Source organism: Amia ocellicauda, chromosome 5 (assembly GCF_036373705.1).
Source record: "Amia ocellicauda isolate fAmiCal2 chromosome 5, fAmiCal2.hap1, whole genome shotgun sequence".
Classification (NCBI taxonomy): domain Eukaryota; kingdom Metazoa; phylum Chordata; class Actinopteri; order Amiiformes; family Amiidae; genus Amia; species Amia ocellicauda.
Genome location: NC_089854.1, coordinates 24,073,838 through 24,099,560, shown reverse-complemented (window position 1 = coordinate 24,099,560; position 25,723 = coordinate 24,073,838). Strand labels below are relative to the sequence as shown.

General features: G+C 39.9%; 1 protein-coding gene across 1 annotated transcript in view; it reads left to right on the top strand.

The window, feature by feature from the left end:
- ttyh2 (tweety family member 2) overlaps nt 1-25,723 on the top strand; it is a 53,370-nt gene that overhangs the window by 8,947 nt on the left and 18,700 nt on the right. Inside the window, exons 2-5 of the mRNA XM_066704457.1 lie at nt 7,050-7,222; nt 16,830-16,941; nt 22,418-22,638; nt 25,255-25,350. Coding sequence (XP_066560554.1) covers nt 7,050-7,222; nt 16,830-16,941; nt 22,418-22,638; nt 25,255-25,350 — 602 coding nt within the window. The remainder of the gene's footprint in view (nt 1-7,049; nt 7,223-16,829; nt 16,942-22,417; nt 22,639-25,254; nt 25,351-25,723) is intronic.

The following is a 25,723-nucleotide window of genomic DNA, read 5'->3' as shown; positions in this document are numbered from 1 at the left end:
AATTTTGAGCGTGGCATGGTTGTTGGTGCCAGACGGGCCGGTCTGAGTATTTCACAATCTGCTCAGTTACTGGGATTTTCACGCACAACCATTTCTAGGGTTTACAAAAAATGGTGTGAAAAGGGAAAAACATCCAGTATGCGGCAGTCCTGTGGGCGAAAATGCCTTGTTGATGCTAGAGGTCAGAGGAGAATGGGCCGACTGATTCAAGCTGATAGAAGAGCAACTTTGACTGAAATAACCACTCGTTACAACCAAGGTATGCAGCAAAGCATTTGTGAAGCCACAACACGTACAACCTTGAGACGGATGGGCTACAACAGCAGAAGACCCCACCGGGTACCACTCATCTCCACTACAGATAGGAAAAAGAGGCTACAATTTGCACAAGCTCACCAAAATTGGACAGTTGAAGACTGGAAAAATGTTGCCTGGTCTGATGAGTCTCGATTTCTGTTGAGACATTCAGATGGTAGAGTAAACAGAATGAGAACATGGATCCATCATGCCTTGTTACCACTGTGCAGGCTGGTGGTGGTGGTGTAATGGTGTGGGGGATGTTTTCTTGGCACACTTTAGGCCCCTTAGTGCCAATTGGGCATCGTTTAAATGCCACGGCCTACCTGAGCATTGTTTCTGACCATGTCCATCCCTTTATGACCACCATGTACCCATCCTCTGATGGCTACTTCCAGCAGGATAATGCACCATGTCACAAAGGTCGAATCATTTCAAATTGGTTTCTTGACCATGACAATGAGTTCACTGTACTAAACTGGCCCCCACAGTCACCAGATCTCAACCCAATAGAGCATCTTTGGGATGTGGTGGAACGGGAGCTTCGTGCCCTGGATGTGCATCCCACAAATCTCCATCAACTGCAAGATGCTATCCTATCAATATGGGCCAACATTTCTAAAGAATGCTTTCAGCACCTTGTTGAATCAATGCCACGTAGAATTAAGGCAGTTCTGAAGGCGAAAGGGGGTCAAACACAGTATTAGTATGGTGTTCCTAATAATCCTTTAGGTGAGTGTATATATATATATATATATAATTTATTTTTATTTTTTTTTCTCTAAAGTTCAGTGTTAGCACTTTCTAAGCAGTCTCTTGCTTGTTCATGCTTTAGCAATGTCAGGATTTACTTTGAGGGGTTTCTGTTCCTCACAAAGCAACATCAAACTGTAAGAGCCATTACATTGCTATTTTCCTCTGCTGTTTGCTTCCAATGGAGGCTTTCTCTGTCCAGCAGTATCGCAGTAATCAAAACTTTTAGCAGGAAAGCCTCCATAGAATAGGCATGCACAAGACCCTGATGGTCATGTACTCAAGCAAAACCACATGTAAACAAAATTAATTTGACTGACTGACTTTTTCGGTGCATGACCAATCGGGATTATCGCCCACCTCAATAAAAAGATGAAACCACAAATATGTTTATATGCATATGTTGTAATGCTACTGAAACTGTTACAATATAGAGATGCTTATACATAGATGTGTGGGTGTGTGTATTTATAAATCTCTATTCCGCTTCCCTTCCTTTCATATGCAAATTTTTTTTGCATGACATGCCTGAATCAATACTAATCCATGTCATAACCCCCCCACCCCCTGGCCATAACACCAAAAATAAGTACATTTATATTTCTTTATTCATCCAAGGAAAAGTTCTAAGAAGTATTTTATAAAATCAGTGTTCGTGATTACTTTAAAGTATGCTTAACTCTGCAACAAAACAAACCATTGTTCACCGTGTCTTTTATCAGTGCTCCAGAAACAGTGCTAACATTTCTTCTTTGTTAGCACACATTGTATTTAAAGTTTGGGTCAGGTACAATGGACAACCTTTAACCCTTTACAGTCCTGACCAGTATCGCATTTTTACATTCATTGCTAATCCATAATACAAGTGAAGATTAAAGCATTCATTAAATACTTTTGTTTTTTAGTACTCCTACAAATAAACCTTATTGTCGCTTCAAACTTAATTCCTACAATAAACAGAAGTAATACCGTTACACATTAATAATTTTTGATTACCACTGCTCAGAATAATATGTATAGCACAGATGAGATCCCAGTCCTGAGTCTTAAAAATCCAGAGTTTGTGAACCTTTCATTTTATTCCTTCTTTTCCCTGTAGACCTTTCATTGGACCCTGGAGGTTCACAAATTAGCAAGGCTTGGTGTAGAACTGCACTGACAACTTTCTCATCTATTATCCATGTGCTCCTTCTTGCAATCGATGCAGGAATACCTAGTGTGACTTGATGTTAAGAATTAATGATGTCACATCTGTGAATGTAGAATGGCTCATTCAAGTGTGTGCTGGCTGGGCTGTGGTGAAAAGCCCCTGAGGCCATACATTGGAACTGGATGAGAGACAAAGTCACTGGGAGTCATTGATAATGCAATGAAGAACTGTAAAAAGCTTCTGTGAGAATAATGGCTACCGTGAAAGGTTATGTGGGATTCCCCTTCTTAAAATAAATGTATGCATTCATGCACACACATGCATACTTACTTACCTTTTCCACCGTAGCACTCTCTGTCGCCTCACAGAGACCATTACTGAGAGTCTGGGATTATAATAATTACTGAGATGAGTCCTTGTCAGCCTGGATCAGCTGCCTTTACATGTACCAACAACACTATAATGGTGTGGTTGTAACAAGAGAAACCAAATGGGAAAAGACCAGAAGGATTTAAGGTTAGTCAGCCATCTTAGTATGAACTTGTCGAAGAAGCTCACAAGACCCCAGCATAAGAACAGTAGGACAGGTCTTAAAATAACTGCCATTTATGGTCTGTGTAGGAGTGTAAGTGTACTCATCCTGTATACTTAGTCAAAGCTTTAACCAAAGATTTATGAATACATTAATAATACGTGTAGTACGCTACAAAATAACTTCACAACAATAAGTAGGGTCTCCTGTTATCAAGGCTGGTTTGAAGCCCTTATGAATACGAAATTCAATATTAAATACCACTGTACACTGTACACCACTGTCTCTAGTTTTTTGCTGTTCATTCCAGGCAATGCTTAATGTACATTTTTGTTCTGCTGCCAGTTGCTATGAAACTTATTTCTAATTGATCCCAATTAAAACTACACAACCAAGCAGCAGCATGTTTTGTGATTCGCCCTGGAGCTTTATTTCTATGCCAAACGAGCATTTAAATTATCTGGCCTTCTCTGTGTCTTCTGAAGGGCATGTCATTGGATTTATTCAGCTATAGCTGTGTTTCAGCAAGCTGAGACAATTGGGTAAAGGATGGGATGACTTTGGGTATAATCGGAGTTAGCGATTTGCTCATCAGCCAGTCAAAAGCGGGGGGATTGGGAGACTTTGGTTATGATCGGAGATTGCAATGTATTAGTCAGCCAATCGGAAGCGTTCATTCGACATCAGCCTTTGTACGTACCAAAATGGCAGCCCGGACCTCAAAATCTTGATGTAAATACTGAAAATGGTGATATTTGTTCATATTCTTCACATATAGCACAATTGGAAAATTATAGCGCCTCGGCAATCACAGAGGTGATTAAAGGGCCTGGAGAAGACAATGTTAATTCATCTCTTAATTTTGTACTTTTTTAGGTTTATTTTTTGGGTTAAAACCCTGGAATGTACTCTGTTCCTCTGGGAAGGTGTTGAGAACTGTTCACATGTAATGTAATATTCATGAACAATTCAACAACAATGCCCAAAAATATTCTGAATAGTTTTTAAATCTTCCAGAAAACCTAATCCATCTGATTTATGTTATGTCCAAACACAATTGGAAATCAATCCTTCACTATGATTTACTAGGAGAGGAAATTGCATTATTTTATCATGGCTTGAGTGAACAAACTGTATTTCTCTTGGCCAAATCAAATAATTTTAAATCACCCAAGGGCTCAGAGAATTCTAGAAAATTATAGAATTTTGTTTGGTGTATTCAAGAAGGTTACACATTCTTTTTAAATACAATTTCACAAGCTTTGCAATACATCCATATTTCACATGGTATTATAAATTACAAATAATTACAAATGTATAGTACAAAAAAATAACGTGATAACTGGTAGGCTACTACTTCATTTATTAATATAATGAATGTCTGAACTTCCATTTTTAAATCACTTCAGAATTAAGTACAAGGAAAGGAGATCTGTTTTCAAATCTGTTGTACACTATTGTTACCTATATATATATATATATATATATAAAAACGTTTGCATGTTTAGGCACCTCAATCTTGCATGTACAGCATATGTTAAAATGCATATGGCATAAGCTGGGTACATTAAATACATTTATCTTGCTTATAAGTTAATATTTAACAACTGGACTGTCCTTCCCAATAAATTGTTTGAAAACCCACCATGTATGTGAAAGATCCAGCTGAGAACAGCTGCAGGTTCAGGCAGAGCGGTCCCTGCCAACTTGCTGTGTCACATCTGCACCCTTTCTCTTATGATAATAAGTTCAGCGTGACTGGGGAATGGAAAGTGACCCCACAAGGGAGATTGCTCTCCCACCAGACCCATCATATCTGTCCTCCGTCTGTGGGATATGGTAAATGACTCCCCTGGTGTTGTCTGGGATTTTCTTTCTGCCATGTAGCCTTCAATATGCCATTTGTATTCGGTGCATAATCCTTCTTTTGTCACCTGGAAGCACATGTTAATTGGCTACATATAGAAGTGCTTAAGGTTGTCTGTTTTGTTTGCCCATGTTTAATACAAAGTGGCTGTTTTAGAGCAATTGGTTTTGTTTGAAGGGTCTAACATGCTTTCGTGTGGGTGCTGTGAGGCATGTATATTCACCCGTCTATTGGTTCTACATTGTATAGAGGTTGCTTTGCGGTGTATGTTATCCAGCAAGGTTATTCATTTTCAATCAATTGGTATGAAAGCTCTTGGCAACGCAAACCTCATTATTAAGGTGTAGGCTTTCGCTATAGCTTAAAGTGCACAAGTAAACTATTTGTTTTTTGAAGTGCACAATCCCGGCCATTCCTCCCAGAATAGAATCTTTTGTTCTCGGTTTTCTCCACTTTCCTGTTTCTGGGATGCTTCTCACCCTCCCTCCCTCGCCCCCTCTCTCTTGCCCCTCCTCTTTGTTTTTCTCACCCTCTTCCCTAGACTTTTTTTTTTTTCTAGTCATCTCTCACTCCCTATTTGTTTTATCTGCTGAGCGGCTGCCTTCTACAGCACTGTTGATTTCTAATGCTCCTGTCTGTCTTTTTCTCCAAACAACATAAGGACTTTGGACTGACGGGCAACGTGTTCTAAATCAGATTTGGCTGATGAACAGTTTCACTTACAAATGGTGGACTATACAGTTTATTTACATAATTTATTATGGCTTATTTTCCTTGTAAACTAAATTACTAAATGGCATTGCAATGTTTTCCAATTGGTTTGGGTTTCCCCTGATTCTAGTTGTTCCAAATAACATTTTCATTCATCCCACTTGCAGTCCAGCTCTCTTACTTAACTATCATACCATCTCTGTCTGCTTTCTCTTTCTCTTTCTCATTTCCTCTGTCTCATTTCCTCTGTCTTTCGTCCTTCTGATAAGTCCTGCCCCCCCACCCCCCTTACCACACCATCTCCTCCTCCTCCCCCACTGCAGGCCTCTCTGCTGAGGAATCACAAGACTTGAGTGCAGTGTTTCAGTGGGCTGTCACATGCTACTTAATTCAAATGGACTGTGATAATTCCCCCTTTCAGTCAACCCCAGGCTCGGGCACCCAGGAACTATGGGGTTTCCATGGCAACCCTGGGGGCTCCTTTCCCCTCCCCCTCCTCTCCCAAACCCTGGGCTGCATCCTGGCGGTTCTCTCTCTCACCTCTGCCAGGAGCTTAATCCACTGGGCTTCCACCCCCTCCCCAACTCCCCAGCTCCCCAGCAACCAGTATTGCGCCGCTCAGAGTAGCCCCGCTGTTTGTACAGGAGAACGCCACTAATGATTAATAACCACACGATATCTATGTACCTATTGATTAGTCTGTGCTACTTCAAACTGCAAGAAAATGTTTGACAAAACAAAAATGCCAGTGCCAGCGTCTAGGAAGTAAATGAGGTTATGCTAAGCTTACCTTCTTAATAATGGAAAGGTTCCCATGAAAGTTTTATCGATCACTGGGATGTTTTTTCTTAAATGCCACGTAGGGATGTTCATAGTAATTTCTGTTTCTCCAGACAATTTGTATAGCAATTTCAAGAACACTTATGGATAAATCAGTTGTGTAGGAGGAAAAGGTATATCGCTATAGATAGATAGATAGATTTTTTTTTTTTTTACAGGTAAGTGTTTTTTTTTTTTTTTTGACAAGGGGGATATAAAGCTTTTGTATACTGATGAAATTTCTTGCAAAAAGCAAGGCTCAAAGGTCTAATCATTACTGTGTGTTTTCTAATCTATACCTTTTTCAGATCCCCTTAAAATGCATTGAGCAGAAATACAGGACTGTCCCTGCTCTTGCATGTTACACCTTTACACTTGGATTGGTGGGTGATTTGGAGAGGCAGGGGGATTAGGAAGATCGGTGTATAGGAGTGGGGCGGGAAGGGATAATCACCAAACGCACAAGGCCTTGGGAACCAAGACCTTTCTGCCTCTTCCTCTCTCTACTGCCATGAAAGTCGGGGTTTCCTCATTACAGACCCTACTGAACTGAATATCCTATTTCAGCCGCGGGGACCGTTGCCAAGATGAGAATCCAAGGGAAGCCTAGTTAGAGCAGAGAGCCCGGGAGGCTGCGTGAGCTCATGGGTAGAATCATAGGATTAGTAGCATGGATGCAACAGGCGGGCTGAATTCTGTGCTCAGATGAGTTGTTGTGGAAACCATGCAAGTTGGTTTAGTGTAAAGGTAGGAGGCTGTGGCAGCAAAGAAGAATGCAGTAGATCTCCAGCTAAAGAGTCCTTTGAATACTTAGATCAGTCCACAAATGTTCTCTCTGCATTTGCCTGTCTCTGGCTCTGAACATATTAAACATTCTGTCTCTTACCTGTCTCTTCCTCTCTCCCTCTCTCTCTCTCTAGTCTTTGATATTCCTGGCCTGTGTGGCGGCTGCAGGCCTTGGGCTCAACCTGCTCTTCCTGGCCATCTACCTGAGCTGCCTGTGTTGTTGCCGCCGAGAGGAGGAGGAGGAAACCAAGCGGCCCAACTCCTGTTGTGTCACCTGGACGGCCGTCACTGCAGGCCTGATCTGCTGGTGAGTTGGTGGGGGGGTGGGAGGTGGAAATGGGGCTTCTGGGGTAATCAAGCTGCCCAAGGCATTAACTATCTTTATTAGTCTGTCTACTGCTTCTTCTCCAGAAACACAATTGATGCTTTCAATGTTTGCTATATTGACTTTCAGAAATGGTCGTAATAAATAGATTAAAACTTCGCAAACTTCCTCCCCCACCCAACTCGACCATTAAAGTGTTGCAGAGGTTTTGGACTTGCCTTAACCAAACCTATGATCATCACAATGTAAGCCTTAAGTCATAACTTCCTACTTTCACTTTCATTCCACTCCAAAGTAAATCCTCTCACTACAAACAGTATTTGGTCAGTGCTGTAAAAGATTGTTTTAATTTATGACAGTTTAAAATGAATGCTGCTCTTCGAAGTTTGTGCAGCTGCGTTATGTGCAAAGTGTATATATGATGTACTTACCTCCCATTGCTCTGGCTCTGATGCTCAAAGATGCCAGCACCACAAGGCTCCTGAGCTAAATAGGGATTTCAGAGGTAATCTGGTCCTGAGAATCACTTTGATTAGATTTAGGGCTTTGCATTCATATTAACAGTGGAAATTTGCAGAGAAGAGTAGAGATGGGTGTGGAGAGAGCATGGACATCGCTTGCCTGTCACCTCACTGATATTCGGTCCTGCCCACCTAGGTCTGCTTTAACATGGTGTCTGTCAGCAAGGATATTGTGGATGTGAAAAAACATGCCGAGTTTTCTAATACATGCCTTGTTCATATCACCTGAAAATGCATTGAGCAGAAATAAGACTGCTCTTGCACATTACACCTTTACACTTGGATTGGTGGATGATTGGAGAGGCAGATCTGGGGAGAAAGGACAGAGATTGTACAGTACACTGCAGCATTTGTTTTCATTTAAGTGTTTGACGTACTTCCGACGTAATATCGGCACCACAGATTTGTTTATTATTGCATTAAAGTGTTACATTCCTTCCCGATGCTTCATAAATGTATTTATGCCATGCCAAAGCTCTTCCAGCAAGATAATTGGAACAAAAAAATAAATAAAAATAAGACCTGGTTTTGCATTTTTTAAAGGAACTTTAATATTCAGTGGTAAGATGGGTCTGTTGCACCGAAAAGAAGACATTGAGTGTGTAATTACAAAATAAAGGAACAAAATGAATTGATAGCCTTTAACCGCATTCATACATGTTGTAGGTTAAATTAGTTTTAAGTATAATCATTGCAAACATTTCCAAGAAAGAAAAGGTGGCACATTTCTATGTATTCTACGTGTTTCAAGGAAATAATAGATTCTGTGTATCGAGAAATTATCAATGTGAAGATAAGTACATAGGGGTGGAGGAGAGACGGCACATTGATTATAATAATTAATAATAGTTGTAGAGGAGAACAAATGATAGACACAAAGTCCTTAATTGAATTGGGAAAGAATTTCCTTAATCTTGTGACAGTCATCTTAGTGCAGTGGCTGATTGAGTTAAGCCCTATTAACATTCTGGTTTTGATACAGGGCTCATTGTAGTGTTAAGTGCATTGGCATGATGCTGTTTAACGGGAAACTCTATAACCCTTCATTGGCTGGATTTATGGTTCCACTATGCAGCATAACTACATAGAGACATTAAACGTGCTTATACTTAGTTTACTCAATGTTGGAGCTTGCATCTTTTATTGCAACACAACTAATTTCATGCTTTGATTTCCTTCAAAGGATTTTAATGCAATGCAACATGTGTAAAATCTGCAGCAACAACAGAAACAACATCAAAAAGAAAACTGAAAGATCAAATATAATGAAATCCCACTTTTTTTTAGCCAACTGTTGGATACTATAGTATGTAAGTAGATAAGAACTGCACAGCCACATTTCCTTCATTCAACAGATTTTTCGGTAGTGACGCTGATGCATTAAAGTAAGGGCAAATAATGTAACCATGTCTTGCTTGTCTTCTTGAGTCTGGGACTTGTTTGGAGTATCTAAGACCAGGAATAAAGTTAAGTAAATGCTCTTAAGCTGACACCTTAGATTCAGGAGAAACTGACTCTCTATGGGTTTTGCAACCAGGTGGTGATAAGGAATGACAATGGCACGGTATGCGCAGGAAACCAGAAACAGCCTCTCGGCGTGCTGCTGAAAATACAAAGTCATTTGACGTTTGGCCATGTTGTGTTCATTACCTGCAGTGTAAGGGCAGTGGAGCATTACTTTTATTGTGAGGTGTCAAGATATAAACCCCCGATTTGACACGGGCAGTTGCAAACTTACAGACAAAAATAAATCTGAAAAAAAAAAACATAATTGCTTTCTGCTTACAGTGATGCTCAAAGCTCTTAAAGATGTTGAGCTCTTAAAGGTTTTTTAATATATGGAGTGCAGTTTAGCTCAGCACTTTTTTTTTCTTTTTAAAGCCATCCATTAAAGCTCATCCATGGAAAAAGACCACCACGATATCTCGGCACCATTTTATGCAAGTCTGATTTCACTGTGGGAGAGGTATTAGATGGTATGATCTCTCCCCAAGGAAATCTAGGAGAGAGGAGGTTCAGATTCCTGGTAGCTGAAGAAATCATGGAAAATCTACAGAGACCAGCTGTTCCAAAATTATTATTGCTTTAATAGTTTTAGGCCTGTGGTTTTCTTGTTTAGTTCTCATTGCCGTCTTTTAAATAGCCATGAGACACCCTGCCATGAGGTGTGTAGGTAGTGCCATAACTGCAACTAACCGAAATGTCTTTGCGCAACTCAGCACTGTGTAATCTTTTACTGTGAATAATGACTCCTTGTAACAAGCAGCTGAATATACATTACTAATTTAAGAAGGGTGGACCTTGTGGGGTTTTAGAAATTGCACTAAAGTGGACTAATCTAATAATGACAGTTCTTTTTATTTTTGTCGCCTGCCCTCTAGGACAGGAAGGCCTTATTAAGTGAATTTTCTGCAACTGGGGAATTAGCAAGCCTGTTAAATTGCATTATTCAATTTTAATTAATGTACATTGATATGCTGCATTGGAATCCAATCAGTATACTGGGCCTAACACTTTACTTGCTTCTTTGATTGTTGCTTGTTTTTATGCTCTGGCCATTTTCCAGCTACGCAGTGTCATTATATATTAAAGGGAACTGTAAAAAGTTGCATTCTGAAAAATACTCGACTTATAAAGTGAAACAGTAAAATTGAATAGCTAGAGATTAAAAAAAATATATGGGTGATAAAATTGTGAGAAAACATTCTGTATTTTAAGACTGTGACCAACAGATAATGTGTACTCGTACAATACAGATTTATTTTCATTTCAATGTAATGCATAGTTATACATTTACATATGGAGTCTGACAGTCAGACTGTCTCCACTGTTTTAAATAGTCAGGTTTAAAAAAAATAGAAGTATATAACTGTGTCCCACAAGCAGAGCTGCAGGACAATATTGACATAATGAATAATTCAAAGGAAAAGTTCAGTCTTTACCCAGTCTTGCCACTCAGTCGATGTCTACTGTCGTCTGGGTTTGGGATGGAAGTGACAGCCACATTCGTGAAGAGGGGAAATTCCGAACAAGCTGATTTTGAGTTCAGAATCACAGCTGCAGAACTAGTTTGTAATTGGGCAGGACTGTAAGTCTGCATGTTCTTCTGGACAGACTCTTGAGATGTGACTGCATTCGACCAGATTAGACATCAGAGTATTTCTATGAAAAGGCCAGGGTCATACAAGCTTTGCTAAACACAGTACAGGCCCATGTCTGAATCCATGTGACCCCTGTGAAGCTGTGAACCTGCATGTGTCTCTGCTGGAACACGCCAGTGCCTGCTTCACAGATCCCACAGGGGAGCTGTTAATTAAATAACAAGCTTAATTTGATTTGTCACTTTATTACAAAACTGTGGATGCCGATATCTCTGACGGCCACTCTAAGTGACACCTATGCCTGAATGGTACAGCTGTGTACAGTGTGTTCGTCGCACACCGTGTGCAGTTCACAGCCATTAGCAGATGGTTTCATCCTCATTGGGAGGGAGGAGCTGTCAGTTTGTGAAGCTTTATCATCCCGTGTCTTCACCACTGCATTATCCATGAACAGGGGGCTTCGGAGAGCACATCAAATGCACACCAATGCTCTGAAAGGCAGTTAGGCTGTCAGAGATGGGCTAATAGGTGGGGTTTGCCCTGGTATCAATCATTTTTATTTGCTCGTACAGGGAAACCATAGTGTTTCACCACAGGTCGTGTTGTAATGCTTTGTCACCTTCTGTGCTGTTCTTGTAATGATTTCCCTGCTTTTTCTTCTCTTCTCTTATGAAAGGAAGTCTGCATTATTTGCTGTTACTTTAATTTCTAAGGCATGTCCTACCTGAAAGGCATTTAAGTTGAACAGTATTAATCGCGGTAGTCGAGCCCAGCAAGAAAGACCGAAAGAGTCAAGTTCTATAGAGAGCGTTGAAAGTCCCTGCCACTTCAGTGTCTCGTATTTATTAGATATTTATAAGGACTCAAACTATTAAGAGGCTTATTTTAATCGGCACAAATTTGACCTGATGGGTTTATTTCATTCTATCGCACGATGTATTCAGTATGTTTCATTCAACACAAGCAAATAGAATTTCCTTTAAAATTTAATTTTTCTCTCTGTTAGATGTGGATTAATAAGCTTAAAATCTTGTATCTGATGCGTTTATTATTATTATTATTATTATTATTATTATTAATAATAATAATAATAATAATAATAATAATGTATTATTTTCAATTAATAATAGGCATATGTGCTTGCAGAAAAACTCCTCCTGAGGTTGATTAGTATAGAAGTCTCTTACTCTATTCTAAAATAATACAATATCAGCCCAGTTTGTGATGATGCAGATGGCTACATCTCTTAGTTGTGTCATGGGTTTGACCTTGCCAGTTGTATGTGTGCATCACTGGGCTGCATTTTACCAAAGGAAGGGTTTCAAAGGGTAATATAGAAAAACAAATAATAAAATGTCTTACTATTCCTGATTACAGCACTTGAAAATGTAACATGCGGTTTCAATAAATGCACTGTATAGACTGTGATAACATGAAAACCATCAGAAACTGTGCACGTTCAACTATCAAAGGCATATTACGTAACCGTATTAAATTGCCATGCTTTAAATTCAATTACGCCTCTCTCCCAACTACCAAATATAATTTTTTCATATTATTTTCCATTTTCCAACTATTGGATAAGCAATTGTTTTCTAGTAGATTCCCATAGCCATTATGTCCTCTACATATTTCAAGGCAGCTTCAGATGAACTGGATTATGCAAACTGCAGTCCAACCTGTGCTCCTTTTCTCAAAAGATGCTTCTAGTTTTCTGGCATTTGCACGGTGACTCTAAATTTAGAAAGATTAAACCATTTCGCTTTCCTTCACATGTCTGCTTTACACTTCCCCTTACTTTACAAGTGCAGTTAGATTTGAATACTAATGGCAAACTTAAATCCTCCAGGTATTAATGCCGAGACGTGTATTTTGTTGACTGTTAAGGCTCAGGCTCCACCTCGATGAGAGATGGTGCCTCTTTGAGATGCCCAAGGAGGGTTTCTCTACTAAGATTAATTATATACCTAGCTATCATTCAAATTGCTACGCCAGAATAATAAAAAAAAAAAAAATCTGAAATGATTGCCTGCAGTAGATTTCCTAATGAGAGTTAATGAAATAATGATTTTTGGTGTTGACATTGTTAATTTCCCATTGTATATCGCTTTGAGATGTCTTCAGAATTTGCATATGTTTATTTCTTAGAAGACGGTCTTCTGGGATAGAAGAAAAAGGCTTTTGTACTACGCTGAAAATGATTCCCCTGCTCTGTGATCTTAGGCTTCCATGAGAAATGGGTTAAAATGGACCCAAGCAAAGGCCTCAGAGATTAGATCTAGTGTTTCAACTCAATAGCCTTATACTTCGAGGTGGAAGAGAGCAGTAAGACCGGCCTTGTACTCAGTGAGGGATGGATTAGCTCATCCATCAGTCTCAAACTAGTTTGTGTGATTAAATCTTAGCTTATAATTGAGGTGGCTTTCTCTGGCCTTCATTCAGTCCATTCAAACCACTCCTTCTGCTGCGAAGACATGGGTTTGGGAGTTTTCTCAATCAGTTGCAAGTTCTACAATTGGAGCTTCATTCCCATATTCTGTGGTTGAAGATCACTGGTAGCAAAGACCTGGTGCTGAATGCTGAGAGATCTTGAGATCAGAATGTGTGATGTGCATTTAACTACTATACAACAAAAAGATGGAGATCTGTATTAGAGCTTGGTGGTTCACCTAGGCTTGGGAACGGTGTGTCCATGCCCAGTGAAGGAGTGTGAGCGAGGTGCAGGAGGAGGCACCTGGACAGGGGTACTGCTCTTTTACTTCACATCACCTGAAAGGCAAAAATAAAATGACAGAATAGAATCAGTCTGGTTAAAGGGATATCCCTTGATTAAAAATATATGGTTCAAACAAAAAAAACGTATATGTAACACCAGCTGCAAGTGTACAACCATATTGTGAGAAACACTGCACAGGCAGGTCTGGAATTAATTGTATATATTTTTTTCAGTTGTTCAATTTAATTAGAAGCCATCCACCTGTTTATCTAATTTCCATCCCTTTCACAAGGTCACAGTGAAGGAGACGATTGCAGTTCAAACAATTGGTACTTTTCAGAGTCTTCAGTTCTGCTGTAGATACCATCGGAGCACTATATGTTGTTGTACCCCGAGGATAGTTCTACAACCAAAACAATGCTATGTGCTGTGCACGAATGGCACATAAATCTATAAAACAAGTATTTTATGAATACAAAATTGTGTGTTCATTTCAAAAATGTAAAGTTTTTGAAACTTTTTGTTGATTTGATTATTTCCCATGCATTACCAAAACTATTACATTGAGTCTTACATGGAGTCTACTTCATTTCTGGTATCCAATTCTCAAAAGTTAATTTGAGATTCTGGGGTCAAACCTAGACCAAAACATAAGTTGAGTTAGTATTTACACACAGGGCCTATTCACGAGAGCACTATATGTTGTTGTCCCCTGAGGATAGTTCTACAACCAAAACAAGGGTTCGAGAAAATCTTGTAAATGTTCACGTTTCCATACGCGCCAGCTGTTATGAAACAAGAAGAAAGACTATTGGAAAGAGCACTTCGATACAGGCACCTAGCGCTGTCTGCTATTGCTATTAGTCTACATTCTAAACATATGATGATCTATAGTTTGTCTTGCATAGTTCACGTTATGTCACCTAACCAAATTATTCTTCTAACTGCAATCTTACAAAGATTCTATTCAAAGAACCTTCTGACTGTATGAACTGTATGGAAAGCTGCAGGGCTATGGTGAAGACTGTGCTTTTTGTAAATGTAGCTAAAAGCTATTGATTTGACTCATCTGGCCTTAAAAAGTTCGACAGAGAGAGGGAGACAAAGTGGGGTCACATACTCGCTACTGGAAGGCAAGGCTGTCTGTTTTGTCTTGATAGTAAACCCCTTCCACTAAATCTTCCTGCTGTTCCCATCATCACTGTAGGCTAAGCCCAGGAATGTATCTAAAAATAAATATGGAAGGATTCAGTAATTCTCATACATGTCATCCCCAAAAAGAGAAAATTAGACAACAGGACTGATGATGTATAGTGTACGGTCTCTTTTCTACACTGCAATTCCATTACATGGTTAAGGTTGCCTTTCCACAGATTTGGGTTATGATAAGAAGCCATTTGCATCCTGCGGCCAGTGTGGAGGATAGCGATAAACCCAGTCCTACTGTGCTGCCAGACTGGGTCCTAATGTGTGGGACACAGTCAGGGACAACAGGCAAAGCAGGGAAGCCGATATGAGTGAAAATTAATTGCAATGCATCGCTCATACAAGGGACTGCAGCATCATGTAGGCTATTTAAGTTTGTATCCGTTTCTGGGAATGGCCTGAACAGACTACCAACGCCCGTAGTCCTCATTAGTGCTGTAGTAAGTAGCTGGTGGGTTGTTTGTCGGTGATATCTTCCCATGCCTAACACATGGTACTCTGATAATGCATAACAAAACTAATTATTGGCAAAGTGAGGAAGGGAGTAACTCAGGGGAGCCTGCTGGAATCGGCTGCTCGGGCACAGAAGAGCTCGACTCTCATTAATTTGTAATTGCGTTCTTATTTTGTGTCTTGTTTTTAACTCCTTAAAGAGCCGGTAGTGTCTGTTTGATCAAGTTGAGTCACTGTGATTTGTAGAGCACAATACTGTAAAACCAGAAAAAAGGCAAAATTAGAGAATTTCCCCTCAGAAGGTTGTAAATACCAGTATCCCAGTGGTTTGTTTATTTATTTATAAAAACATTTTTTTGGGCGGGGGGGGGTCCATTACTTAACAACCACCATACAGTACAACACTATTTTCCTCTGTTGCTGGCTTCTGTGCTTGAGGCCTGCGTAAGTGATTTTGAATGTGATATCTCATTAACAGCGAGTGCTTTCTTCCGAGGGGATGTTATTGTCTGAAAGTAATCTGACTAATTGGGTTTTCTTCCCAAACTGCATGTAAAGTGCTACAACAGACTGTGAAATTGTGACCAATTTTGTTCGAAGCCATCTGACTGAATGTGCCGATTCTAAATCTTCGTTAACACTTCTGATTAGAGGTTGCAAATTAAATGTATAAATTATGCAAAGTCTGGAATATATTAATGAGGTATTAACAGAATTGAATTGCACTGCTGATAACTTTCTTTAATGAATAAATGTGTGCTATGCAGAAATGGCGGATTAATCTAATGTACAAGTCTCTTATGAACACATAATTTTGTGTTAATTTCTGGACTGTAAAGCTTTTGTTGATTTGATAGTCCGTGCATTAACTTTTACATTGAGTTTTACGTGGAGTCTTTCAGTTGTGGTATCCAATACTCAAAAGCCAGTCTGAAACTTTGGGGTCAAACCTAGAGCAAAACAAAAGTTGAGTTAGTATTTACACACAAGGCCTATTCAACAGAAAATGTTTTGAAAAAAGTTACAGTCTCCGCTTTGTATTATCTAGATGAGCATGGCGAACACATTTTATGCAAAGATCAAGTACATTTTGTGCCGCCATGCATGGATAGATTTATTTTAAATATTTTTCTTTCTCATTTTCATAGGATTTCTAAGACAGCCTTAGGGCTCCCAACAAAATAATTTTTCATAAATAATGAAACTTTGTCTCTTCATAAACGAGCCTCATTTTCAGTTTGTCAAGGGCTTTGTCGGTGTATGTCCAAACACACTGTATTGATGTCACGAGTTGTATTAGAAGGTCTGACCTTGACATACAAGAAAGCCACAAGAATAATAATGTGGGGCATAAAATGGATTTATTTTCTTAAATTTATTCAGCTGGAATTGTTACAGTAACTGGTGGTGTGTGGGAAGGATGTGATGCACTCCATGACTTCCTCTTTCCATATATCACAGAGACATAGGCAGTGAGACTGTTTATTTAATAAAAAAAAAAAAATACATTAATTTGTGTGAAATAAACATCCACATCCTTTTAGGGGGAAATCAAACCACAAAGTTTTTTATGTGCACTTTTTTCTGTGCAGTGCGGCGGTTGGAGTGGGTTTCTATGGGAACAGTGAGACGAACGATGGCGTGTACCAGCTGACTTACTCCCTCTACAATGCCAATCATACGCTGGGTGGCGTTGACAACCTGGTAAGTGATGTTCAAGCAATGTGTGACTTACTGTAAAAGATGTCATGGTATCAGGTACAGTATGTGTATCATGGAAGTAAACCACTTTGTTTGTGAAAAAATGCTGATATTTGTTTTGCTGCTCCACACCCCCCCCAAAAAAAAACCTGAGTCTCTATTTAAGGGACACTTAGTTTTGTTTTATTAGTTCAAGGACATAACATATTACCCATTTATGCATTTGTCTGTTTTGCACCAAGGGTATGTTGCCAGCCAGTATTTAGTTCTTCAAGCATCCATGTGGCATAAGCCATAAAAAACATGAACTGTTTTTAAAGTGGTGATGTACCTTTAACAGTTTATTTTAGAGATTTGATTTGTTTTTATTTTTGTATGTATTTTTTTTAAATAAAAATAGTAAGATCTTATTTTGTATAATTATGATCGCATTTAGTAACATTTACAAAAGGGAATGCTTTCTAATTCATTTAAAATAAATTGTAGTGTGTATGGCACAAGTGGCACAATATACCGCAATTGAACTGATTTAAAAAATCTAATTTTCACTAAATTAGAGATGGTCCTTAGTAACTTTTTTCTTGCTGGTGTACTAAAGTTTACCACACATGTCACTGTTAATTTAGTATTGTCGAGTTAGAAATAACTACTGTTAGTCATGTATTATTTCTGTCTAAAGTCAAAGACTGTTGTTGTACTCGAGGTCTCTGTCCCCAAGTAGCCTCCCATACATGCTGAAAATGAAACCACCTGGTAGAGCTGAACAATGTCAGCCAATGGGGAACTTTGGTCTTAGCAACAAAGACTAGAAATGCAGTAAATACATCTGAAATGCTAGGATTAACTCCTGCATTAACTGGGATTACATTCTCTGGATCTGTAAAATGCAGAACTATGACTCACTCAGTGCAGCCTCTCAGAAAGGAAATTTATCCTTATCCCAAATTGGCCCATACCTGCCCCCCACCCCTTACTTGCCCAGCTCGCTTCTTACCCCAGAAACCGAACAGACACAAAAGACACCTCTTTGCTCAGGAGTGGCTTCTTGTCTCAAAGGGGAATTCACAACGAGGAAGGAAACTGAGCAGGCCTGCTCCGTTAAATACTGGATTCCATGTTGGCGTGTTGTCAGAGGTCTCCGAGAGGATGCAGGAAAGACGGACAACAGGGGGAAACGTCAGCAGCTGTACACAGACTAGTGTGTGACAGAGTATGGTCCCTAATGAAATTAGTCAGCACTGCATTGCATAGTCTCTTGATATTGCCTAGAAACAAGTGCAGGACAGTCACTACAATCAAAAACCTCAGCTTGTTACATCGGGAAAGACCGCATATTGATACACTCGGCCCGTTTTTGAGTCCCAAATAAAATAAACCAAAAAAGCATATTAATTTCTCAGGAAAGGGAACTAAGGCCTAGGTAGAAATGTAGTTGTGTTCTTTGGCATTGACCAGTTGGGGAACAAGTACCATTTTATGTGTCCTGACAACTTACTGTAGAAGAAGATGGGGGGGGAAAAGAAAAACACAAAATACATTTTGATGTTTCTGTTCCCTATGAAAGCATGATTCATGATCACTGTGTTACCAGTTTAGGAAAGGGAACAATGAGATTAAACCATGCACATGTTTTTCTGGAAGGGGTCAAAAGGCACATCACGCCTTCTAATATCACAATTAATGAAAGTAGACATCTTCCAAATGAAGTCACGTGCATTTCGACCTTTAGCATATAAATGACATAAGAGTGTTAAATGTTGTATTTTCCCAGATCTCAAATTTACCAGGCTTGACAAAACAAAACATACAATTTCCCAATTGACCTGGCCTCTGTATGATATATTGTGTTGGATTCCTAAGGGTTAAGATGCCTGTTACTTTGCCAGGGAAACAGTGAGACTGTTCCAGTAGGAGATATTCTATTTCAATTTGTTCGAGTTTTAATCTGGTCACCCGACTCTGCAATGCCGGATACCTTTCGACTGTTATACAATGTGATGTGTTTCCAAGGCAGTGATTTAATTTCCTAGCGTCTGTAATGAAATTAAGGGGCAGAAGATTTGATTAAAACTCAATGTCTGGGCAGATACTTGGCAAAATATTTTTACATCATAAAGAAGTTTTATAAAAGAAGGATGAACGAAAGAGAGAAGAATTTTTAAAATATGATATTGCATTAAACGGTCCCATCAAAACTGCCACATTGTTAAAATACTCGTCCTCCAACACCTGAGTTTCACTATGAGTTGTAGTATGACAGCTGCCAGCGCTGGTCAGTCAGTGGAATATTTGGAGGACAGAGTTGTGGTATGTTGGTGCCTTGCCAGTGACATTATTATAAACACATTTTTTAAGCAGAATAGTGGGGGGGTGGATTTTCCCATGATGATAACCACCATGTTTTCATTGAGTGAAAAATCTTGACTGCCTCAATTTTTCTTATCTTCATTTCAAACACTTCGTAAATAACACCAAGGATATTATTTTATTCCACTGTATGATCATTGTAGTTTGAGGAAAGAATTGCGGGTAATTTTGAAGGGACTGCTTTTTGTACAGCATTGAACAGGTGGACAGATTCTCTGTAAGAAGCTGAAAACCTCCCCCGGCATTGCCTGTTTTCTGGGCCAGGCTGGTCAAGTTCAGTGTGCCCTTCAGACTTATTTTGCAGGCATCCCCTTTCTGTGCCAGTCAGTCTCTGCCGGTGTTATTCACGGTGTGACTTAATTTTGGGACATCTTTCCAATGTTTGTTTGGTGTACAAATTAGCAGTGCAAAAAATGTGATGGGGAAAGCACAAATACAAGAGTGCTAGTTAAGTAACTTTCAGAATAAATGGGGAAGTATAACGGTACATTTTTGGAAACCATCACCTCTTCTTTCACCTCAGAGCTTTTTGTCTTAAGTAATCTCAAAACTTATAAATGTGTCTAATTACCATGAACTAAAATGGCCAAAGCTTGCGTACAATTTCTTAAGAAGTGAACAGTGTAGCATACTTCATGCCTCATTCAATTTCACATCTGATTACTGAAATTCAAATTTAATTGAAAGCGATTTCAAAAGCTTAATAATCAGAGAAGAATTAAATGCAAACCCGAAGAATTAGCTGCAGGTTATTTCTATGATCCTAGTCATGCCCGCATTATAGTGACTATAACATTTCACCACTGATGAAAGCCTTCTGAAATAGACACGGCTTTAATGCTGTACAATCGGATAAATGAGATAATACAATTATACAGGATAATCAATGCACTTGAATGCACAGTTTCTATTTTTTTTTCTACAGATTCTGTTTTGAATTTTAGACAAGATTCCCACGAGCAAACTTGGAAAAAAGATTTTGGGCCAGGAATGTATTTCCTTTACATTTATAGTTTTCATGAAAATTCACAAACGTATCTGGACAGATTTTTTTGTCTTCTTCACTGAGACACTTTGTACTCCTCTCCATTATTGTTTGTCTGTCAATCATGCACTAAGGTGCAGTAATTCCATTCCAAGTGTATCCATTATACTCCCATCTAAGATACGTATATAATAGTGCCAGGAAAAATAATTGTACATAAATATGTATTACAAATAAGCTTTGGGATTGCCCCGCACAACAAGGGTAATATCTATTCCTTCATTTTCATGCAGAATGTCACAAGGAATGCAATCATCAGTTTGGCAAGGAAATGTGCTTCAAACACTGGTCTCTCACACTCTCTCCTGCCCAAACTCCCTCTGTCGGTGCTGTGGGGAATTCAATGAATGATGGCACCGTTTGAGAGTGTTTAAGAAGCTGACTGCAACACCACAATAAAACCTTTTCATTAGCTTTTATCCAGTTTCCCCTCCCACCACCCCACCACCCCACCCCCCAGTCTAAAGGCACACACATGGTGTGTAAGCAGCCATTGAATACCAAACACTCTGACATTAGGAGCCGAGTCCCTGATGTCTCTTCAGAAATCAGTTCTCGAACGCTGTGTGGAAAGCTATACAGAGGAGTCTCTTTTGTCCTTTGGAGTACAAACGCACACAAATACAATGATTATGTACCCTACTTTACATATCTTTTTTCCGCACCTGAATATCCTTCACCTCAGATTTTTCTTTTCTTTTCGAGTGTAATTTTGCCTTTTAAAACACTATGCTAAAATTGGATCCTTTTGTACGTTTCCAGAATGCCCCCCGTGCCTTAATTCTGACACTACATTACTCATGCAGCCTGTCGACTTCCCCTGGAGACTGTAGCACATCTATTTTTCTCCTTTGCCCTTCGCTCGCCAATCAAATCTACCTTCTTTTTTTGTTGCGAACTTTGTGTCAAATTGTTTCAAGCACTCGGCTTAAAAAATACATTACTGCAGTAGATGGCTCTAGATTTTGCTCGGTTGCATGACTGTTTTTAAAAGCTTGGTTAAAGAAAAAACCTCCAAAACTGTCAGTCTTGCAAAAGGGGAAATGTATGTTTTCAGTCATTACTCCTGTTAACATCTGTCATGTTTCTTACAGCGCAAGCAATTTCTTTATTTATTTATTTTTAACCAGCCAGTATCTCCGCAATTGAGTGATTTTAGTAATTTTATAATTCTACAATTTACTTTTCCCCTTTTCGTTTCTGGTCTTAAGGGGAGCATTAACAAATGCGTCCCATGATGGAAAGTCACAGGAATTCGTTTTCTTGGGGATTGTGCCACTGAATGAAAATAAACTGCTCTTTTCTCCAGCCGAGGGACTGACAAAGTGTTTAGTTCCCTACAGTTTTCCACATTACAGAAAAATCCTAGCACTTATTCATCAATCTAATCTAAAATTGGGCAGGTTTAGAGTACAGCTGTTTTGCACAACCTCCACTTCCTGTTTAGAAATGTTTTGGGCAATATATGCCTTTGTGTATATTGCTAAAGAAGACTGTCCAATCAGTAGTTCCCACATTTTATCTCTTCAGGAAGTTTAAAACCCCCTTGAAATTGTTTAATTCTCGCTCTCCACCACATGAGTAGATAGGAATGAATGGATTTGCAGGGCATTTGACAGTTGTGAGCTTCCATCCCTGTGGAATCTGAGTTTGTCATGAGTCCCAGAAACTACTGCATTTCCCAGTGTAAAAGTGTGAGGTTCACCCCAACTCCACAGAGACCAGAGTCGGCTCAGATATAAGACCAACATGGCACAGATGGACACAGGTGACCTTTAACTGCTCCAGACAAATGTGGATGCCTTTGCAAATTACTTTAAAGCCCCACCTTCAGGCCACTGTTAATATGGTACTTGAAAACTGTCTCATTTCCTGTTTTCCATTTAGACTTTAGACCTTTCCCTTTATTTTTAAGTGCTACATAAACAGATCTGCAGCAGGCCAGCCTGGCATCTAGTAATCTGCTCTTATTATAACAGTGTAATGCACCATTTCCTTGGAGTCCAGGTGCAGCAGCCCAGTGTTTGTCAGGTCTTGATTAACAGTACTCTCCCTGTCTCTCCGCAGGTCTCGGGCACCATGGACAGTATGCAGGGGGGTCTGAAGCAACACTTGGCCAGGCTGGACGAGATCTTCGCCACGCGGGGGGACTACATCCAGACGCTACGTTTCATGCAGCAGATGGCAGACAACATCATCGTGCAGCTGATGGGCCTGCCTGAGTGGGGCCAGACCAAGGTGGACCTCGCTGCAATTGCTGACCAGACCAGCTATGTAGAGTACTACAGGTGAGGAGCAAGATTTCAGCCGGACGTGTGTGGATCCAAATAGTCTCATTCACACCCGAGGCCATCCGACCGATGGAGTTGTTAAGTATCCAATTCCCAGCAGCTGGCACAGATGTGTATAGGGGAGCATGACCGGGTTGTCTGCCAATCCTGGTTTGTTCTGAGTGAGCACATCTTTCACACCTAGATCCGTTTCTTACAAAGTCAGAGAGGGGTTATTGATGGAGGTGTTTTATTTCACACGGCAGGAAAACACATTATTGAGTGGAAATATAAACTAAACCATTTGGCTCAATATCTTCAGTGGCTTTTACGTGATTAAATACAGAGACGTCAAAACACTCCAGCTACTGCCTTCACCGTCTGCTAAAGACTGCCCATCAGAGGAGATCAGTGATGTTATGCTCCAGCACAGGGGAAGATGAGGTAATGATAATTTCTGCAGAAGTGTACCAGTCTTTTCAATGGTAATACCTATTCAGATTGATTTATAAATAGTTATGTCTCCATGTTGCTATCTCACTCAAACTTGAAATCCCAAACTAGGCAAAAACAAACTCCCTTTCAAGGCTGCCTCATAGATCTGTGGGTTCAGGTTTAACCTAAGAGCTCATTCCATTTCCATCCAATACAGTTCAAAACACATGATTTGCTCTCACTTGTTAGAAAACCCTTCCCAGAACAATGAAGCCTCCGAGGGAATGAACACCAGGCCCAGGCCCTCCCTACAGGTTTCATCACATTAAATATTAAACTGTATGGATTTGTTCCATTAATAATTAACACTTTGAACTGGCTTATCACAATTCAGCCAATAAACATCCGTAATAGTCTTTCATAGCTGCCATCGAGTACTTGCACAACGCCAGCAGTTAGAATCCAATACAGCAACATACAAGTCATTCCCAAGGACACATTCGAATATGTATGTTAGACCAGGGATGGGCTAAATTGACTCTTCAAGGATCGCCAACGTTGCATTTATTACAAGTACACAGACCCTTCTGCAAATGTTCTCGTAGATGTGATTAAACCTGCGTTCTGGCCTAGTATCTTACATTACCATTTTCCCTGTCAGGAGGGAACCACTGTTTTCACTTTGCTCTTCCAACTGAGATATAAGCCCCAGGTGGATAATTCAGAGCACACATTTGCCTAATCACTGGCAGGGACAATATTATTAAAGCAGCTAGAAGGACGGTTGGTTTAGTGAGATTCACCTTGGTCCCACAGAAACCTGCTCTGACTGTTCAATGCTAAGCTACAGTGTCATCAGGCTTGGGGGACACAAGTGTCAACTGACCAATCCCTGTTGGTTCCAAACTACTGATTTACAGTATCCAGGATTCTCATTGGCCGCCTTGCTACATGACTCATTTGTTATACGGCTTCTTTTAGGAAGGCCAGTCCTTACAGCTAGTGTTTCCAGCCCGGGGACCCGGGATTGGTTCTACTGCCTACAAGAAGTAAATGGCCAATCAGCCAAATGCAAAAAGTATCAAAACAAGGTATTGCACACAGCTGGTGGCTCTACAAGGTTGTTTCTTTTATTTATTTAGTATTACCATTTCAGGATTTCAGGAGTTCACTCAACTAATATGTTATATGTGTGAAACAGTGTGTGACAGGGTGAGGTGTGTGCCTGCAAGGTGCCGTGGTGTGCACACTGTGCTATGCGCCATCGGAACAGTTTAGAGTGAGCTTAGTGTTTTTATTTACTTATTTTTGTTACCATATTGCTTATTTTTCTAATTTATATGCCTATGAAATAATTTGTCATCAAGCCCGGGTGCCCCGGGGACCCAGGGTTTATAAATTAAACTCCAAAAACCCGGGCCTCGAATTTTCTCCCGGTTTTGGAAACGCTGCTTACAGCGCTGGATCTGGGCTCCTTGAAACACAGGAGCTAAAGGATGTTGAGCCAAAGTTGACCTGTGGTTCAATAAGCTGCAGACTGATGGAAATGAAACCCATAAGATGTGGGTTGATTATTAGTCTGTGAACTGTAGCAGGATTTTTTTTTTTTTTTTTTTTATATCTGTAACTGATATTATGATAGTTTTTTGCTTTTATCCTGCATTGTATTTATTTATCTGAAGTAACAACCTTTACAGATGAAATGTATTGAGCAGCTGCAGGGCTTTCTAAATCTCTCTCCTGACTGAACAACACGGAGATTAGGATAACATCCCTTTCTGAAGGGTGCGAGTTATTTCTGTATTACTGAAGCTCCCTTTAATCGCTGGAGTGTGTGGAACTGCGACGGCACCGCATCTGCATATTGATTTGTTCTTTCAGAGATTAAACTCCATCTGCAAGTGCACAACTCTAAACACAATCCAAGCTCTGGTTTTTTTTTATTGGATTTTAGTAAATTACTTTAAACAGGTTTTAGAGCAGACGTTCTCAAGAAATTGAGAGAATTTGTAATTTAAGATATTTGTAATTGGAGATGTGTGAAATGTTGGGTGTGCAGAATTTCATAAATCATTCTTTTTGTTCTTTTTCATGATTTTTTTTTTTTTTTCTTCTTTCTTTCTTCATGTATTGTAATATTCATATTGTCTCTCCGTGGCAGAGAAAGTCACCAGCTGTTTCTGTCCTCACTCCCTCTAGGTGGCTGACCTACTTGCTGCTGCTGATACTGGACCTGGTCATTTGCCTGGTGGCCTGTCTGGGGCTCGCGAAACAGTCTCGCTGGCTGCTCACCACGTGAGTACTCCTGACCACTGCCAGGACTGCCTTAAATGAGCCCGGACATTGACTAGTGATGAGGTCTGAGTGGAAGGGAATTTTCTTCATTTCTGTAACAGTCTAACAATCAATCAATTTCAATGTCTGTTATTTGCATAATTTTCCTATGTCCACAACATTTTCAATAAATAAATACCCCTTTTCCACCGGCATATCCGACCCGACCTGGAACCAGGCTGACACATTACCCACTGGCAATTTTATGGAGCGGACCCTGAACCAGGCCATGAATTTTCGGCCCTGTTCCTTACCTAGTGCTGGCCCGTGGCCGAGGGAAGAAATTAACTGAACTCGTCATCACGTAGCGCCAGTCTACCCTATTACTAGGTTT